The sequence below is a fragment of the Pelodiscus sinensis genome, chromosome 17 (assembly GCF_052426305.1).
Source record: "Pelodiscus sinensis isolate ZL-2025 chromosome 17, ASM5242630v1, whole genome shotgun sequence".
NCBI classification, from domain to species: Eukaryota; Metazoa; Chordata; order Testudines; family Trionychidae; genus Pelodiscus; species Pelodiscus sinensis.
The window spans coordinates 1,513,943-1,534,341 of NC_143068.1; the positions used below are offsets into that span (position 1 = coordinate 1,513,943).

The window sequence follows — 20,399 nt, forward strand, 5'->3', positions numbered from 1 at the left end:
AGCCTGTGAGGGAAGCCCGGCACGGCAGCCCTGCAAGCACGCCAGCCTGGGGAATTTTTATGGAGCCACATTGGGAAAGGAAGCAGGGGCGAGAGAATTAGAGGGGAACAGGCCATGGGGCAGGAACAATGGCCCCCAACAGCGTCCGGCTTCACTCTGACGTCGCTGCTCCTGGGACAGAGCCGCATGTGCCGCTGCCTTTACCTGTCCGGGCTCTGTCTCTTCCCAGTCCCGTTCCCCTCCAGCAGCAGCTCCGAGGAGTCGGCCGGGGACGCGGTGTTTGTGTTCAGCAAGATGTGCTCGTGCTGGGCGAGGTACTGGGACGGCGTCTGCTTGGCAGCCCGGGCGCAGTGCAGCAGCTCCCGCTGCAGCAAAGGAAGGTTGGCCTGGAAAACAGGTTGCCCGGCATTGCAGCTTTGCTCTGTGAAGGCTGACAGCCGGGTTTGCACCCCGGCATCTGTCCAAAATGGCACAGGCAGCGTTCACAGTTGCAAATCAATGTTGCCTGTGCCACAGCCTCGCTGGGCATTCAAAGGGGGCTATCTGCTGTGTGCGTGTGCGCCTAAACTGCTCTCTCAAGAACTAGAGCGGGCCTGAAACAAGTTGTGTTAGGAAACAAAAATGTACACAAGAGCCTTCCTTGCGACTCCAGCAGCTTGACTATTTCAGGGCCTTGCAAACCTGAAAGTAAGACCCGATTAGATCAGCACCGCCATGCTGAATTTAGCTCGGCTTCCTCTTTCCGACAGAGAAAACCACAGGATGGTCTCTGTCCATCTTGGTCAGTGTCCCAAGGGTTTAAAAACGGTCTGTTTCACGATCTCCGCTCCTGACATCTGAAGTCTCACGGTGCTGTGATTTGGAGGGGTCCGACTCAAAAAGCATTTGAGGGGAGGGTCACAATTGGGGTTGCAGAAGTTCTCCCCTTCTCTCTGCACTGCTGCAGGCGGCGGCGCTGCCTTCAGAGTGGGGCAGCTGGCGAGCAGCAGTTGCTGGCTGGGAGCCCGGCTCTAACGGCAGAGCCAAGGATGGCCTGGTACAGTGTCACCACCCTCCCTTCTGCACTGCAGCCTGCAGAGCTGGCCCCTCACCACCTGGCTCTGAAGGCAGCGCAGAAGTAAGGGTGGCACCACCACAACCCCCTAAAATAACTGCGTGTCCTCCCCACACAAGTCCCCTTGGGGCCAGCACCCCACTTCAGAAACGCGGCGAGGAGCCCTGTGGCACCTTAGAGACTAACTGAAGTGTGGGAGCATGAGCTTTCGTGGGCAAGGACCCACTTCGTCAGATGCATGTAGTGGAAATTCCCAAAGGCAGGAATAAATATGCAGGCCAGGATCAGGCTGGAGATGAGGAGGTGGATCCAATCAAGGAGGATGAGGCCCACTTCTAGCCGCTGATCTGGAGGTGCTACCCCTCTGATACTGGTCTCTCCTGTGAAACCCGGAGAGAGCACAGGGCAAGAGCACACAAGAGACCCTGGATTTTTCAGGGCTGAGATTCTGGTAGGGCCGTTGGCTAGAACGCGCTGTTCGGGTTATCCCAGATCACGACAGGAACCAGACTATTTCCAACAGCGCTTTCCGCCTTCGGTGGATCTAGCGAGAAGATGGCAGCATGCGCCACCACACAATACTGGTGTGCCTGGGTGACGTGGGCCACTTCTCTGAAACTCCCTTCTCCTCAGTACAGGCCCAGCTGGGCTGCTGAAATGATAGCCCCTGGAGCTGAAGGGACTGTGTAGAGAAAGGAGATGATGGAAGACAGGGATGAGGGAATTCAGCCATCAATTTAGCCCAGGGGAAATGGCCAATACAGGACCTTAACGTCTCCACGAGTCACGCTTTCCCTCGGAGCTGGTCAGATTAGGCCGTCACCCCTGTCTAGTATGGGCTGTGACTTGATGAGCCTCCTGTTGACAGGTTCCCAGGGGCGCAGGGTCTGGGGCAAACTCTGCCCTCCCTCTCCCCCACACTGTTCCAGACACAGGGCCCAGGGCAAGCCCTTCCACCACAGGCCCCGCCCCTGCTCCACCCAGTCCCTGCTCTGCCCTGCTCCTCCCCCCAAGCAGCGTGAGCTGGGGAATCACGGGGGCGGCAATGGCAGGGGTCATCGTCCCCCTTCCCTGTGCACTCACCCTGGAGTGAGCCGGCAGCCCGCTCCGCTCCGCCCTGCCCCGCCGCCCTCTGTAGCAGGAGGCGAAGCATCTCGGGGCGGGGGTGCTCTGGGTCCTGCTGCGGCAAAGCTGAGTGTAGTGGGCTGGGAGGGGCAGAGCAGGCTGCTGGGGTGCTCCAGCTCCTTCTGAGTGCAGCGGGGTCCGACCCCTGCAGCCATCCTGCGCCAGGTGTCCCCCCCCTCCACTCCAGGCAATCTCCTGGCCCACCCTGGGCCTCATCCAGAGGCCCTGCTGCCGGACAACACAGGCTGCCCCGTTCAGCGTGTGACACATTAGCGAGACCCTGCACTTTCACCATCACCTTCAGAAATGGAATCACAAAGGGGCGAAGAGGGAAGTTGGTGGCCTCTTGGAGCTTGCAGTGGAATTCCTCAATCGTCACCGTCGAGTTCTGTGAAAAGAAACGCAGCTGAACTCCACCTTCTGCACCGTTCGACCCGCCAGATAAATGCTGTGAGGACGGGAACCACAGGACCCTACAGCCAGCCCTTCCACGTGCCACCCGGGATCAAGGGGTGCACCAGAGTCTCAGTAGCCCCTTAGGAACTGAACTGACCCGCCAGTCCACTGCCACGGAGGATGACTAAAAGACTGCCCCAAGCCAGGAAACAGACCAGATTGTATTCCCAGTTGGAGAAAGTGCTTGAGTTTTGTGGAGGCTTCGCACTTGGCTTTTAAAAACTGATTGGAAACACTAAGTGCATCCCAGCCTTCTAATCTGCAGGCAAAGGGCCTGCTCGCACTACAATCATTCCCAGCACTTGCACAGAGAAACCTTAGTGCACATGTAGGTGTGTATCAACCAGCCTGGAGTCTCATATTTACGCAGGTGTTACCACCACAGAAAGTCTGCTCAGGCACTGACCGATTTGCATAGTACGGGCACAGGCATGAAGAGGGAGGCCTCTGAAAGTTCTGGCCTTAGCAAGTGAAGGCTGTTTTCACCTGCTCTCCGAGTGTATCCGCATTCAATTATGCAGGGCAGCCCAAACCTTGCACTGGGAGCGCACAGCCATTAATGCACAGCCCGTGTTTTGCTCCATATCCCATCAGAAGCATTTTGAAGGTCGTGAGGCTCTCTGCCCACTGAAGGCTTAAGCATTGACCTTTTTCTGAAACAGTGACGGAATCAGTGAATTTACAGAAACTGCCCCTGCACAGTAGTAGCCAGAGACCTTTCTCCTGATCATCAGGAGAACCTGCATCCAAGCAGTCAGCCCCTTACTGAACTGCTACAGAAAACATCCTGGTGGCCTGTATATCTCAGCACTAGCACTTCCATCACCGCCTTCTCATGGCACTTTGCAAACCCTCAATCCATCCTCACCACAGGCCTGAGGCCACACAGCAAGTCAGCGGCAGAGCCAGTTTGAACTTGCAATTTCTGCACATTCCTTTAGCCCACACAGCCTCCCGCAGCAAGGAAATAGACGTGGACCACACTGAAACCATGACAGCATTTAACAAATGGTGTGTGAAACTGGCATGTCTTCATTTGGAAGCCGATAAGAATGAAATTAATCAGCAGCCAGGATCAGGAAAATGAGGAATTCTTCTTATTCTAGAGGGTTACAACAGGATTCAAGGTGAAGATGATATAACAGGCACTTCTCAGTTGCAAGGAAGCTCTGTCTGCAAGAGGTGGCTGAGGGGTGCATATTTGGGTCCCTTTAGCAGAAGATTTATATCCTAAGAAATTAGGGTTTCGAAAAAAATCAGACCTGCTACTCTCCTTCCAGTTAAAAACCCCAAACACACACGCACACACAAAAGGCCTATGATTTGTAAGGTAGGAAAGTTTAGCCCAAACGTCACTGGATTTCATGGAGCTTAATGGCATCCAGATGAGTCCAAGAGCTTACTGAAGCCAAATGAGGACCATGAAAAACAGAAAAGTGATGAGAGTGGGCAATACAAGTTTAGAGTGGCTTGGGAAACAGCGTTCCCACAAATGCACAGCACAATGCACATGCGGCGGCTCAGCTGCTGGGCTCCCCAGCACTAGCAGAGCTCTGGGCCCCCAGGAAAGCTCCACTGGCCATTTGGGAGGCCCTGGATTTGAGTGGTCCCAGGAGACGGGCAGTTGTTACCGCTTACCACTAGTGCTAGGACGAGGGTCCGGACCTTCTCCCCGATCTCTGGTGAAATATCGTTGCCGAACTGCTGCAGAGTGGTAAGGAAGCGCTTGAGTTTGCTGAGCTGCCGGGCCCCACAGGTTGCTGGGAGTTGCTGATTGGTCAGTGAGGACGAAGATGAGGAGGCAGGACCGTTGCTGAAGCGCTGGGGTGGAGAGGGTGCCCCGTTCAGCGTGGGGGGAGAATGGTTCATCCCATTGGGCACTGTAATGCAGAGCCAAACCAAAAAAGAAGCATCAGTGAGCACCGCTGACCATGCTGTGGAAATACCCCAAAGGCGTGCCCAACACTTCCACACTGGCTCGAGAGACTCAGGCCACTGACTAGAGAAAAGCGCAGCCCCCCAGAACTGGGGGTTAAAGCAACACTACGGAGTTCAAATGGCCACAATCTACTTCCTCAACCCCGGGACCCGTTTCTCTCAGTGCTCATGTGAGCGCAGGACGTGTCCTGCTGACGTGCTCGAACGCAAGGCCAGGCGCAGCTTTGCTTAGCGGCATTTCTACACATGACGTCTCAGCATTCTAACCTTGCCGCTTCTGGCTCGGTTGCCATACGCAAGTTTCAACATTCGGTCTCTCGCAGACCAGCTGGAAGAATTGCAGGCCAGAGCAGCAGACCCTGGCTTCTTTTTTAAACCTACCAATCAGCTGGGTTTGTTAATGTTTCTCATCTGAATCCTATTGAAGTTAGGAGCAGGGACTCCAGGGGGCCAGCTTCACTTCCAGAGACACAAACTAATGACTAACAATGAGGGATGGGAAAACACGTTTTCTAACTAAATGCCTGTGGTTGCACTAGCTCTTGGGGGAGCTGAGCTTCACAGAGTTTAGCGGCGTGAGCAGAATCATCTCATCTAGAGAGAGAGAGGGAGAGAGAGGGCTCCGGGACGCTGTAACTCGCACCCAGGAAGCACGGGCTGCAGGCCAGAATTGCTGAGCAATGTTCTCTGGCTTGCATTAAATCACTGCAAAGGTCTCTGGCCTTAAACACTGATGAATTCAAGGTAAATCAATTTTGCCACTTAGCCCTGAGTTCTGCCAAGCACTTGACAGCAGATCCCGGCCCCACGTGCAGTACTGCTGACATCAAGAGGCTTTTGCTGAGGTGTAACGGCCCCGTCTGTAGGTCCATTCTGTGCGATCCTCTCCCATACACTGGGCTCAGTGCTGCGAGTGTCTGTTGGTTTTGAGCTGATCGTATTGGTGACCTTGTTAAGATTATTTCAACAGGCTTTCTGACTACACTAGACTAAGTTGCTGATGTTTAGAGGCTTCACTGAAACATTGTTGAGATCCCGTTACAGCTTTTGTGCAATCAGAGGTCCTGTCTGGGAAACGTTTAAAGTGAGCACAGCTCTGGCTCCCACCCCCACCAGGTCCAAATGTGATATAAACTATGAACTGCAGAGTGGAAAAAACACATCGTATTCTAAATGTGCATTAAGTCATTCTACTGTTTCAAGACTCCCGGCCTAATCCTGGGCTTCTTGTACTCTAACTCCCACTGTAGTCCCTGAGTGTTTTGGCAGATCAAGCCCCAAAGAGTATAAAATATTGCACCTCCTCTTAAGGGGCACTGATTGGAGCAGAAACAATTCCCTGGGCTGGGCTGTCTTTTGGGATGCTGACGTGCGCACACATGGACACAGAGAGAGAAAGAGTGTGCGGAGATGGCTGTTCAAGAAACACACACACACAACTGTTTCATCTTCCTTGAAAGAAGAGGGAATTCCTACAAGGATTCCTGAACTGGACAATGGGAAACAGCATGGACAAATTGTTCACAAACTGAGCATTGTGCAAACTCTGACAGATGAATAAGAATTATAGAATTATTGAGTCCTCCTAAAATGAGATCCTTCAACTTCAAAGGGTAACAACAGTGAGATTTTTTTCAAATGATGGGAAGGATCAGGGCAGTTAAACCGCTCAAGGGCTGCTCGGAGATCTGAGGTTATAAAAGCTCTCCACTGCCATGGCAGGTGTGGGGAAGCCGAGGGTAACCAAAGAACCACCAGAGTCAGTTAAAGATTCCCAGGAAAGATAAGGGCAGAAAAAAATACCAAAGCTTTCCCATGTTAACTAAGGAGGAGAAAAGGCTGCTACAGAGGGATAATATTGATAGACAGACAGTAGATCCATTAATGAAGAGAGAGGAAATGAAACTAACAGCCACCTTCTGTGCTCTTGTTTAAAAGGTGACCTGAAAAGAAAAAAAAATGTGGGGGCGGGGAGGGTCTTGAAAGTTGTGTGTGTCACTTTTATGGGCAAGGAAAGACGCTATGGAACACTGAAACACTTTGAAGGATGCCAAACTGGGTGAGGGACATGCTATGAAATTAGCATGTATGATGTAGCCAAGGGAAATATTGGGACCGTTTCAGAAGACTGGCTAAACGCAAATGCAACAAATTTTAAGGAGGAGGATCCTGGCAATTACTTTCCCATAATTAACAGATTCATAGTATAACTTCCCATTAAACAACCAGCTCTCCGTGTATTTTAGTTTGTGCATCTGTCTGTCCATTGAGTCTGTTTGTACAAGAATGTCTCCTAAATGGTAACATTAGGCAGCTTCCTTTCACCCTAACTTAGAGCAAGGCCAGGGTTTGGCTGTGCCAGGAAATCGGGATGTGCCTGGAATCAGACTGCTTTCCATAACACAAAAAGGGAGCGGACTGAAAGCAGGAGCAGCTCTGCTTCTCAATGACCACAGGGGGCAGCGACCGCAGGGAACCGTTATACTGTCGAGTGATCACACCAGGATGATGGTGGCCGGCTGGGGCCAGAGCTCTCCATCCATATCGCCGGCCATGGATAAGTGGCCACCCTGCTCCCAAACTCCTCTCTACTGGGTCCTCAGCCCCAGTGCCAGGAGGGGGCAGCGGGAAAGGGAAGGTTTGCAGCCTTCTTGAGGGCCTGCCATGGACAGGCCTGCACAGCCCTGGCTCCCACCCCACCAGGGCTTGTCAGGGCCAGGCCACACAGTTCACCCCTCCCCCCCCCCCCACTCCGGAGCCTTGGCTACCAGATCCCAGTAGGATTTTAGTCAAGCGCTGGAGTCAGTATTCCACAGAACCCTGAACAGTTCATTCAAACTGGCTTAGGTAAGACTGAATAACCATAAACTAGGATGCCCTGAATAACCCAACAGATCAAAGATGAAGGGGGAGGGGAAGAGATCTGATCTGGTAGCCCAGTGATAAGTATTACACGCTATCTAATGAAGCATTCCAGCAGAGGGTACTGAGGGAGTTGGCAAATGTCATTGTGGAGCCTTTGGCTATTATCTTTGAAAAGTCGTGGAGATCGGGAGAAATCCCGGATGACTGGAAAAAGGCAAATGTAGTGCCCATCTTCAAAAAAGGGAAGAAGGATGATCCAGGGAACTATAGGCGGGTCAGTCTTACCTCGGTTCCTGGAAAAATCATGGAAGGGATCCTTAAGGAATCCATATTGAGGCACTTGGATGAGAGGAAAGTGATTAGGAATAGTCAGCATGGATTCACAAAGGGCAAGTCGTGCCTGACCAATCTGATTAGCTTCTATGATGAGGTAACTGGCTCGGTGGACATGGGGAAGTCAGTGGATGTTATATACCTTGACTTTAGCAAGGCTTTTGATACGGTCTCCCACAATATTCTTGCCAGCAAGTTAAGGGATTGTGGATTGGATAAATGGACGGTAAGATGGATAGAAAGATGGCTAGAAGGCCGGGCCCAGCGGGTAGTGATCAATGGCTCGATGTCAGGATGGCAGTCAGTTTCTAGCGGAGTGCCCCAAGGTTCGGTTCTAGGACCGGTTTTGTTCAATATCTTTATTAATGATCTGGATGAGGGGATGGATTGCACCCTCAGCAAGTTTGCGGATGACACTAAGCTGGGGGGAGAGGTAGATACGCTTAAGGGCAGAGATAGGGTCCAGAATGACTTAGACAAAGTAGAGGATTGGGCCACAAAGAAATCTGATGAGGTTCAACAAGGACAAGTGTAGAGTCCTGCACTTGGGATGGAAGAATCCCAAGCATAGTTACAAGCTGGGGACCAACCGGTTAAGTAGTAGTTCTGCAGAAAAGGACCTGGGAGTTACAGTGGATGAGAAGCTAGATATGAGTCAACAGTGTGCCCTTGTAGCCAAGAAGGCTAATGGCATAATAGGTTGCATTAAGAGGAGCATTGCCAGCAGATCCAGAGATGTCATCATTCCCCTTTATTCGGCTTTGGTGAGGCCGCATCTGGAGTATTGTGTCCAGTTCTGGGCTCCCCACTACAAAAAGGATGTGGACGCATTGGAGAGGGTCCAGCGGAGGGCAACCAAAATGATTAGGGGGCTGGAGCATATGACTTATGAGGAGAGGCTGAGGGACTTGTGTCTGTTTAGTCTGCAGAAGCGAAGAGTGAGGGGGGACTTGATAGCAGCCTTCAACTTCCTGAAGGGAGGTTCCAAAGAGGATGGAGAGAGGCTGTTCTCAGTAGTGACAGATGGCAGAACAAGGAGCAATGGTCTCAAGTTGTGGTGGGAGAGGTCCAGGTTGGATATTAGGATAAACTATTTCACTAGGAGGGTGGTGAAGCACTGGAATGGGTTCCCTAGGGAAGTAGTGGAGTCTCCATCCCTAGAGGTGTTTAAGTCTCGGCTTGACAAAGCCCTGGCCAGGTTGATTTAGTTGGAATTGGTCCTGCCTAGAGCAGGGGGCTGGACTTGATGACCTTCTGAGGTCTCTTCCAGTTCTATGATTCTATGATTCTAGAGGGGTTATGCAGTAAGTGACACTCACAGATGACACTAAATTGTGAGGAGCTGCACACATCAGTGAGGGTAATCCAACACTACACCGGCAGCTGCAGAGAGATAAGAAGTCTGGGTAAAAAACAGTGAGAATCAGCTTTTTAACAAATGCAGCTAGCTCACCTGAGGAAAGCTCATCTTTACTACAGCCACTGCCCAGAGGGCAGGAACCTAGAAAGCTGCAATGCTGAGAAATGCTAAGGGGAGACAGCGGCTAGTAAATGGGATACGCTTTTGCAATGTCATAATAGGAACAAAAAAGTCCAAGTTCCCTTGGACTGCGAGGGAGCAGAAATCCCTCTCTGTACTGTGCTAGTTGTCATTTCTGGGCATCACATTACTAGAAAGAAAAATCAGAGGGAGCCGAAGGAACAGCAACGGAGCAGGGATGCGGAAAGACTGAATTATGGCCAAGAGGGGCAATAATAGACCATCCCTACTGACACGGAGAGAGATGATTTGGGGCGGAGGAGGAGGAATGAAGCAGGAGCAATGAGATCTTCCAGGCATCTGTCTGTGGACTAGCCTTCAGAGGGCAGCAGCGCAAGTCCCAGTGCTCTGGAAAACACAGAGTCAATGTAATCCAGAGACCAGTTTGGCACCAGTAGGGAGAGGAACTGGAGAAACTATGGAGTAGGATAGCTTCATCCCCCATCACAATTCTCACTACCCTGACAGGACATAATTAACTCTCTGCTCTGGGTCTCAGCGCACAAAACCAGCTGCAGCAACTTTTAAAAATGGAACATTTCCTCTACGTCGAGATGAAGAGTCCTGTTGAAAAGCAGTTTCCTAACATCAGATCAGATCCATGTCCAGACAAGCCTTACATGCTGTAGGGGTGAAGGACACTGGCCGAGGTCCGCCTGGATTCACTGGTGGCAGCGGGGGCATGCTTGGAGGAGAAGATCTTGACTGTATCTTCACTTCCACGGGCGACCCAGGCATCACTGGCACCCTCTTCTCGCTAGCAACTGTGAAGAGAGGAAAAAGAGTTTACAGCTCAGTGAAGATTCAGCTCTTCCCAAACCAAATGGCTCCTCTGAACTCACAACGCTGCCCTGAGAACGCATGAACCACGGTGTTCTGCAGTGGGAAGGGTGGTGTGAGAACCCGAAGAGAACAGGTTCAAACTTCTGCATGCAGCGCACTGTTCCAGTCTGCACATGCACTGTTCCAAGGGCTTTTGTCTGGCTGTTTGTTAAATCTTTCCACAGGTACTAAACCTGCCAGGCAGCACCAGCCTACCCGCTCCAGCACACTCTATGTACGTGGGTGGGATGCTGACAAGCGACTCCAAAGCAAAAGTCCCACTGAAAGTCTGTATGATTTATGCGGCTAAGTCCCTTAGCGAGAGCCCTGCAAATCTGCGGGTATCCACTGTCTAGTCGTGGCTGTAGCCTGGGATATCCACGGACCATTTTTGCAGATGCAGATACCAATTTAGTATCCACACAGGGTACTACCCTGACATGCTTTTTAAAAATCCTACCCAGAGATCACCAGAAGGCCCCAATGGGTTTTTAAAAAGGCATCTGAAAGTCAGCGACTTGTACATCTCTACTCTCATCAGCGCCTGAGGTCAGGCACATCGCTCTGGGGAATCCCCCCCCCCACACACACACAGGCAAGGCAGTTACATCCTTTACACTGCTTGAGGTGCCTGTGAAGCCATCACATGCTGGTGAAAAGAACAATCTCAGGCTCTGACAGGCAAGGAAAGGAGACACTTTTAAAGCTCATTTGTTTCAGGGTTCAATATTCAGGGCCCCAGCAGGTGTCAAATGCCGCCTCCAGTCTGTGCACAGGCTGTGCAGCCTGGCAGCAGCACGGGGCTACAGGAAAAGGCCGTGCAAGCGTTCAGGGGAATACTTCCATGCACTATACGCACGCACACCGGGCAGTGCTCTCCTAAGGGCTGGGGTTCTTAAAACAATTGGTCTTTACAAAACATTCCACTTTCCCTTAAAGACCAACCCCTCGTTGCACCGGCGGGCAGTGCCCTGCTCACTAACTCCTAGTGGAGACGTGGCACAGCAGTTTGCAATCTTGATACAGCCAGTTAATGTCAACCCTGAGTGGCGGGTGCCTCACTAGCTCTCTAGGTCACACCTACTGCCTGGCAAATCCGTGGTCCGGCAGGGTTCCATCAGCTGGGTGTCTATCTAGCAAGGGGAAGGCCAAGTTTTCCTGTGGTCTCGTGCGGTTTGTTTCCGGCTGCCAGGCCTGGCTCTGTGCTGTTATTTAGCTCTGATGTGCCCCTCAGTCTCTTCTCAGAGCCCAGGAAGCAGGGCCAGTGTTGGCATGCTACTAGCCAGCGGTTTTCAAGCTGTTTTTCTCATGACCCAGTTGAAAAAAATTGTTGATGCCTGCGACTAGAGTGCGGCTTCGGGGGTGGGGGGGAAGCCTGAGAATGAGAGCTTTGGGGTGTTAGAGGGGGCTCTGGCTTGGGGGGCAGGGCTGGGGCAGGAGGGGCTGATCTTGAGCAGCTCCTGGTTGGCAGTGCAGCAGGGGGCCGGGGGGGGGGGGCCCTCAGGCAGCTTCCTGCCTCTCCTGGCCCCGCAGACCATTCTGCCTCCAGACGCAGGCATCAGCAGGTCTCCAGCCAGTGGGAGTGCGGAGCTCAGGGCAGGGAGTCCTGTGCGCTCTCTTCCCCCCGCCAGGAACCAGGCCTGCTGCCAGCCGCTTCTGGGGCACCAGCACAGACTGCGGTGCCAGGCCAGGTAGGGAGCTGCTTTGGCCCCCCCCTTCCTCCGCTGCTCATCTCATCCCCTACAGCAATGAGCCCCAGGGCCCGGCATTCCACTACCCACTACTGGGTCACCACTCGGAGTTTGAAAACCTTCCGGGATCCAGCACGTTCTCCGGTTTGGCACCGGCCAGCTCCTCAGGGTGCCGGACTAGAGAGGTTCAACCTGTAATTACACCAGTAAAGACTGTCTGTGTCTTGTTTCCACTAGGATTGACACGGAGATAGCACTCCACTCTCCTGGAGCAGAGACAAGTCTCCAGAGTGACTGCTTAACTAAGAGCCAGTAAGCCCATATTCAGAGACTACAGATGCTTACTGCTGCTGCTCTGAGGACACTGGCATGTAGTTCGTTAAGTCTGTGACCCAAAATGAGCAACATGAGACAATGCAATCCGTATCAGCTTGCCTCAACAATGTGACCACTTTCTGCGCCTGGAATCAGTGCCTGTCTCATCTGATTAGTTTCCTAATGCCTTGTGACTATGTTGTAACATGCCCTTCATAAAAACTTTGAAAGGTTTCCAGCACATCCATCTGGGCCTGGCGTGTTCCCCGCCCCCCCGCAGGGAGTGGGGGAGAGGGAGCACGGGAAGGAAGGAACTGACAGTTGTCTTTCACTTCGACGTGTTGTGTGCAGTGTGAGAACCCATAGGGAACCATCGCTGCAGACCACCTGCTTTTTCAGCAAGGCTGCCAAAGGCTTGGAGGAGAGCTTAGCAGAGAGACATGTTTCAACCTTCAGCACTTGGCACAAGCTGGAATTCAGCGCAGCCCACAAGCCCTGCGCCGAAATGCCTGCTGACGCGTTGACGGGAAAGTTTGGATTCTTTCTAGTGTAAAACAAAAAGCCTCAGCTGCTCGGATACTTTTGCAACAGCTGAAACTGACTAATTGCCTTCAACGCTGATTGGCCACAGGCAAAGGACTAAGCACTCCGGGCACACGGGGCATTGTCATTCAGGAAGGAGGGGTGGTTTTATACATAATGAAGCATTTTCCTGTACAGCAAACCTACCCAAGAGTTCGGGGCATGCTTGCATTAGGAAGCACTAGAGAAAAGTGGCAAATCGCTCCTCGCAGCTCCTTCACTGCCAAACCCAGATAGAACGTCTATCAGCGCTGCAGAGCAAGCTGGACTCCGGTCTGCCACGCGCCGCAGCAAGAGAACAGTCAGCAACCAACCTTCTGGTTGCATCATCTTTTCTTATAGGCCAGGAATTAAAAGGCAGAAAAGACCCAGCTAGATGGCTACTCTGGGGCTGATTAGCAACATCAAATGCTGCTTTTTAGCACTAGAGCAGCCCTCCTCACCCTCAAAGCATTACCCAGCAGGAGAGATAAGCAGCACACACATTTTTCAAGCTAGAAAAAAAGCTAACTGACCTAAAACCTTGGAAGGAATCAGTTTCCAAATCTGAATTTGGACGTAGATCCCTGGCTCTCTGAACTGTATCCAGCCTGCAGAAGGAAGCCATTGACAGGGACTAAACCCCGAAATACTACAGAACCATGTTATTTTTGCCCATTATCAATTAGCACTAAAGAACTCAATTATGTCAGGGTTTAAACTCTGAGTGGAACAATCCTATTTAAAAAAGGAAACTGACTGAACTGAGACTTTCACTGAATTCTAATCACAAAACCTGCTGCTTTGCAGTTCACGACAGCAATCTGTTCTCCTCCAGAGAGGGGTTGGTTAGGGAACAACCTGGCACTAGAGCCCTTCTGCACTAAACACTTGGTACTGTCACATGGCCTGGATCCCCTATGTGAGTCGCAAGCCCGTTCTTCCTGCACTTCCCCAGCCGCCAATGTCTCAGTTATTCTCCTTGGGGAAAATCGTCCTTCAGGTCAGCATGTGGCACGGCACCAATCCCCGGCTGTGAGAACAGAGAGGTGACTCAGGAGCGCGAGCAGTGAAACTCCTGTTCTCAGACAGGTTAACTCGCTCCATTTCAATGCGTTTGCTCAAAATTAAAAATCAAATCAAATCTGCAGCCCTAAAGTATTCATACAGCAGCGGGCGTGTGTGGTAGCTAATTTAAGCTGATTTCACAGCAGCAATTTTCTGTTTAAGTTTTGTCCTTTCATCCATCGAGAAAGTGACCAGTGAGATTATTCCAACTTCCACATGCAAGCTTTCATTCCCAATTTTACACTTGCATCTGACGAAGTGGGTCTTTGCCCACGAAAGCTTATGCTCCTACACTTCAGTTAGTCTATAAGGTGCCACAGGACTCCTCGCCCCTTTTGCAGATTCAGACTAACACAGCTCCCCCTCTGATAATTTTACACTGATTCACACTGAATGGGTCTGTCCTTCTTGGGTGTTCACTTTCTACAAATACTCCAGCAGATACATTTATTGACAGAAGAGTTTGGGAAATGCCCCCAACAAGGAATCAGCCACGCATTCCAGAATATTCACAGAGCGTAAATTTGAATTAGCAATCAAATGGATTCACACCAGAAACTTCATGCTAGAGTTGCACTCATCTGTTCATGGAACAGAAACAAACCATGGGATCTACAGCAGCCAGGCAAAGCAGTCCTAAGTGTAAATATCCCAAACTTACACTCTACTGGAGAGCTACTCAAGGACTGAAATGTGTTTGCACAAATCATTTGCATAAATGCAAACAGTGAGCTAACTCCTGGACATTACGCTCCATTGGCAGAGAATTCACAAACAGAAAAGAAACTACATTTGATAAGTGTCATTCACTGTAAATTGTTCTTCTTGCCCTGGTTTACAAAATTCAGTATTCTTTCCTTCCTTTCCCCCCAACCAGACAACTCACCTATGAACATATGCAAGGTACCTCCTTCATTGCCTGTTTTCTTCACCCCTTCCCGCAAACGCATGGGGAACATGCTATGAGACGTACGATTTCTCACTAGAGCATGGCCTGGAACCTTGAGTTGGTGAGCTCTCTCCAGACCAGGTGCAGGACACATTAAACATACTGTCGAAACTAGGGACATTAGAGTAAAACCGATTAACCGTTCAACTCCGAAGCTGCTGCTTATCAGTTAATGGGATTGGTTAAACTCAGCCAGCTCCCAGGGAGCTGCGGCAGGGCAGCAAAGCCTCCTTCCCCAGAGTCAGGCTGGCAGGGGCGACCAGCTGGCGGCCCCGCTCCCTGCTGCAGGCTCTGCAGTACAAAGCTAAGCTGAAGAGCCTGCAGCATGTGTAAGGCTGTAACAGCTACAATTTGCAGAGGTTACACAGTTACCCTCTTACATGATTTTTAACACCCCTAGTCAAAACACTACCAAGGGCACATTGTTTTTAAAAACAAAGTGTTTTTCTTAAAGCCCAAGACTGAATAGGCATATTGCCATTGTCAGCTATAACAAAAGTTCAATGGATTTCCCACCTCCATCCCAATAAACTAGCCAAAACTGCATTGCTCTGTGGCCCTGTGAGAGAACCTGAAAGCCAAAACTCTCAAGAAATCAAGTGGCTTGTTTTCATGGCTCACTAGGAGAGAAATACAAAATGCAAGCAGCACTGTTAGATTTCACAAGCTTTCGGTTATTGGACTGTGGTGTTTGGAATTCAGATAAGGACATCACTGTGTCTTTTAAACATTCAGACTTTATATATCCCTTTAATGGGAATCACATGGGTTTTACTCACCCTTACACAGAGAAGAATGAGTTAAAATGGGACAGTACAGACTGATGAATAGGGCCCTACCAATGTCATGGTCATAGGATTTTAAAAAGAATACATTTCATGATGTCAGCTGTTCAATTCTGAAAGTTCACAGTGTTGTAATTGTTGGGGTCCTGACCCAAAAAGGATTAACGAGGGGGGTGAGATACTGCTCCCCTTATTTCTGTACTGCTGAGGGGGTGGCGCTGCCTTCAGCGCTGGCAGCTGGAGAGTGGTGGCTGCAGGCTAGAAGCCCAGCTCCAAGGCAGAGCTGCCACTAGCAGCAGCAGCAAAGTACTAAGGAGAGCGTGGTATGGTACTGCCGCCTGCACTTCTGCCTCCAGAGCTGGGCCCTCGGCCAGCAGCCGCTGATCTCCAGCTGCCCAGTTCTGAAATCAGCACAGAAGGGTGGTAATTCCACCACCTCCCTAAAATAACCTTGTGACTCTCCCTGAAACTCCCTTTTGGGTCAGGACTCCCAATTTGAGAAATGCTAGTTTCCCTGTGAAACCTGTGTAATAGGTAAAAGCACACACTTCATGGGGGAGCTGCTCTGTCTGTCTGTCCATGGTGCAACTGGAGCAGTCCCCCATCTGTGGGGGGCTCCTGCATGGAGCAGCCCTTGCTGCGGGACCCCAACTGTTCTGCACCAGCCCTTGGTTATCTGGTTAAACAATTAAAATTACATTGTTTCACCGGTTAACATTTTTAATGGGTGTTTACATCCCTACACCAAACAAGACAACCCTGGCAAACCACACTCCTTCCACAGCAACATTTGTTCCTACAGACTCCCTTTAAGAAGAGCAGTTGCATTTGATAGCTTGGCTACTCAAGGTCAATTTAGCATCACTTCCTAAATTGGAGATCTTAATCTGTTATATTTTAACCAGGCTTCCTTCCAAAATTCCAGACAAACTTAAGTGCTAACTCCTGCTCCTCTACAAAGCGATCAAACTTGCTGCTCCATGTCTCCTGTGGGAAAGCTAGCTGACATGGTTGGTCTGATGGTGCCGACCGCATCTATTTTAGCCACATTTATGAACTTGTGTCACTATTTTCCAAATGCTGCCTGCAGGACACAGATTGAACATGTTTATAGCACACAGCTTTTGCCACCAAGCTGCCAAACATCACAATTTTATGTGCCTGGTGCTGACTTTACTGTCAGAGAAAGCAAATGTTGACTGGCTAATGAAGATGTGTTGAATGAACAAGAGAATATCCCTGCCAGTGCCAAGGAATGAAAGTTACACTGATCTGACCCGAAACAATCTGGAGTTCTAGCAGGATAGAACACGCACTTTTACAAGAACCCTGGCCACCAAGATAGTTTTATTCTTTACTCGACAATTGTTAGTGCCCCCATCCTCTCAAACTTGAAGGAAAAAAGCAACAAGGACACAGTGGGTTTGAAAACCAGGTTTTACAATGATTAATACACAGATTTCAGATGATTTCCACATAAAGCATCTGTAACAGCAAAGCTTCTTTTCTCTATTGGATGGCCTGGAGGTAGAAGACATTTGGTTTGGGGGTCCCACTAAAGAATCCTTGTGGAAAAACAGGGAATTTCAATTCATCCTTGTCAGCATGTGTGCAACGTTGCTTCAGATGGCATGTGACCAGAAGTCATCACCAGGTCGGGTGCGCTGGCTGGATCATTAGCTTCCCCAGCCTGGGCTGGGTACCGACGGGGAGCGAGACACAAATGCTCATGCATGCGCTCAAGAGCTGGGATTGATTTTGTGCCCGCAGAGCTATACTGTATCCCCCGGGACGGGGAATATTCCCCGCACTGGCCCTGCGGGTAATTCAGATCCAACTCCCCGGCCATGCTGCACCTGGAGAAGGAGCCAGGGAGCAGGGACTGATTCATTCGACAGGAGGCTCAGCTATCTGGACAGGCAGGCCTTAACTAAGCAATGGAGCTGGAAAGAGGAACAGGCAGGCTGCAGTCACTTGCTGGCAAAAGGGAGGCACATCGTGACCACAGAGCAGGGATGGCCAAGCTTGCTAGCCATCTGAACCACAAACAACAATCAGCCGTCGCCTGCCGGGAGACGAGCCTTGGAGCTTCAGCCCCGCCCCTGCTGAAGCTCCAACACCTGAATCGCCAAACCCCCCTTTCCATTGGCAGGAGCTCCTATTGCCCCATCCCGCTGCCAGGCAGAGGTCCCGGCTCTCCGCATCCCACATCCGGTAGTTGGAGAATGGGGGGTGTGGAGGGCTCCACACACTGCACTTACATGGTGAAAGAGCTGCATGTGGCTTGTAAGCCAGTCTGGCCACCCTGCTACAGGGGGCAGGCCACAGTTACTCCCTGGCAAGCCCAAAGGGGGCAACGCCGGAAGGCAGGAAGCAACAAGGGACAGCAGGGCAGGCCTTGGCTAAATGGAGGCTCCCTGAGCAGGACCCCAAAGTAGAGGGCAGGCCCTTGTGCTCCTACCGGCCACTAGAGACATGGCACATACCAGGCAAAGGACAGTGGACTGCCTGGGATGGTTTGGACCGGGGAAGACTTTGCGACACTCCGGGACCTAGCCAGAGAGCTAAGTCACAACAAAGGAGGCTGGAGCATGACACAATAGGAGCAACCCCGCTGGAGGACGACTGAGTACCTTGCAGAACGATCAAGGATGGCCACCAGAAGGCACCACGGGCAGCACGTGGGCCCTTGACACCTCCCCAACCAAAAACCAGACTGCAGGGCACTCCAGTAGCTGGCCTGACTACATTTTCCTTGCATTGTATTTAATTTTGCTCCCTGTTCTCTTAAGGCAGCAGACGAAGAGGAACAATTGCTGAGTACCACTGCTGATCAACTTCTCATTTAACAAGCACAGACTAAGCTCCACTGGAGGATCAAGTCCCAAAATGAACAAAGGGTTCGAAGAGGTTCTGGAGGAAGCTGTCAAGACCAACTCTGCCTTGATTCGCAAATCAGAGAAGTTCCTCCCCTCAGCATCTGCAACAGCAGAACAACCCTGCTCTGTCCCCAATAGATGCACTTTTCCAACTCAACAGCTTAAACACCAGCCAAGACAGGTTTGCATGGTATTTACTTTCTTTAAATAAACCTTCCTGCAATTGCACTTAAGAAAGAGTGTTGCTATGACAAATGACCTCAAAAGAATAACCAATTTCTTACACTGTAAACAACAAAGAAAAGTCTTAATCCTCAGTGTTAATATGATTTTGAAAAAGGCACAATAAACATCAGAATAGCTGGGTGGCTAGGGAGTGTCTCAAAGGCTCCAGAAATTTAATTTTTCTCTTGAAGTCTTTGGAAATGAAGAAAGAAACCAAGAAATAAATGGGAGCAGGACAAAAGCTGGAGAAGCAGCTATCGTGAGAACTCAAGGGGAGGAGAAGAGAACACAGTAGAGAATAACCCTGGCCTATGGTGGGACGAGACGAATCCAGAAGGAAGATCGGACTGGATCAGAGCTGCGTGTGAACCTGTTCAATAGCAACCTTTAACTCCACTATTAAAAAGCTGGTGTCCTGGCACATGAGGACTGTACCTTCCTAGAGGGAGACGAACGACAGCAAAGCACAGCCCAGTAGAAGGAGAAATGGAAAGTCACCAAAGGAAGAGAAGATTCAACCGGAAGCCAAGCAGAGCCAATGGCTGGGAAGATGCTGGCTGCTAACCTTGCAGTGCTGAGCCGTGCTGCTTGGGGGCAGCTGCGTTCTGATGAAGGGAATCGGAGTATCCATCATCCAGTCAATGCACAATGAGGAACCATCTTGTATTAGTTCTAAAAAGGGAGCGGAAGGTTTCCCAGGGCCAAAGCTGGATGTGAGCATTAAGCTGGCTGGGGAAAAGTGGAGGAGTAAATGCTGATCCTAGCACAAAAGGCAGAGCTGTGAGCTCTCAGGGAAGTATTACCGTGTAGGGAAGAATTGGACAAAGGCTACGGCTTTGTAGACAAGGCTGCTCCTGTTTGTACATGGATTTGATTCAGGGCTGGAAAAAAGTTAATTTTATTAAGGAAGAACATGCCTCCATCTGAAGTTAGGCCTGGTCTACACTGAACCAGTAGGTCAACCCAGCTGTGTCACTCAAGTATGGAAAATCCACCCTCTTGAGTTACATAGTTAAACCGACCTAACCCTGACAGAGGCTATGTCCAGACTACACGCCTCTTTCAAAAGAGCATCTAGACTACAAGCAGATTTTTCAAAAAAGCGAGCCACTTTTTTCAAAGCGAGTCTAGACACTCTTTCGAAAAAGCACCGTTTGCATTCTATAGCACCTTTTTTCGATAGAGTACTTTGGAACAAAAGGCGTTATTCCTCATAAAATGAGATTTGCCGTGATCAAAAAAACTGCCACATTCTTTCGATTTACTTTCCACAGAACGTGGCTGCAGTCTGGACACAGGTGAAGTTTTTTCGAAAAAACCCGTAGTCTAGACACACCCAGAGAGCATGAGGCCTGGAAATGCACCTCCCTCCCTGTGTTGGTGCAGGAGTGCCAGCAGTCCAGTTCCTCGGCATCCTCCCCACTGGCGTTCCCGAAGGTGTGGGGCAGCTCAGCCCCACAGTTGATTAATCAGCCCTGCCCAGCCAGTCATCTCCTTGCAGGGAGCCCTGAGGCTCTGTCTGGGTGGGGCTGATTAATCAGCTGTGAGGCTGTGCTGCAGTGCAGCTTAGAGGGAACATGGTCACACCGGGACGGAGCCCCTCAGCCATGGCAGTGAGGGGGTTTGTGTTTATATTACTTTTTTGCTTGCTGGGATCCAGGTCAGTGTGAGTTTATGGTTGGGGGGGGGGGGGCGTGTTTTGCTTCTCACTGGTGTGTGGCTCCCGACTGAAGAAAGACTCCCCCGTCCTGCTCTGCAATGTTTCAAGTGTAGACAAGCCCGTCGTTTGTAGA

General features: G+C 50.6%; 1 protein-coding gene across 5 annotated transcripts in view; it reads right to left on the reverse strand.

The window, feature by feature from the left end:
- Positions 1-20,399, reverse strand: part of CBFA2T2 (CBFA2/RUNX1 partner transcriptional co-repressor 2) — a 100,511-nt gene that overhangs the window by 16,079 nt on the left and 64,033 nt on the right. For all 5 annotated transcript variants that reach the window (XM_075901504.2, XM_075901505.2, XM_075901503.2 and 2 more), the window contains exons 2-5: positions 9,932-10,075; positions 4,274-4,515; positions 2,478-2,567; positions 205-386 (exon numbers count right to left, since the gene is read on the reverse strand). In XM_075901504.2, the coding sequence (XP_075757619.2) occupies positions 205-386; positions 2,478-2,567; positions 4,274-4,515; positions 9,932-10,075 (658 nt within the window). The remainder of the gene's footprint in view (positions 1-204; positions 387-2,477; positions 2,568-4,273; positions 4,516-9,931; positions 10,076-20,399) is intronic.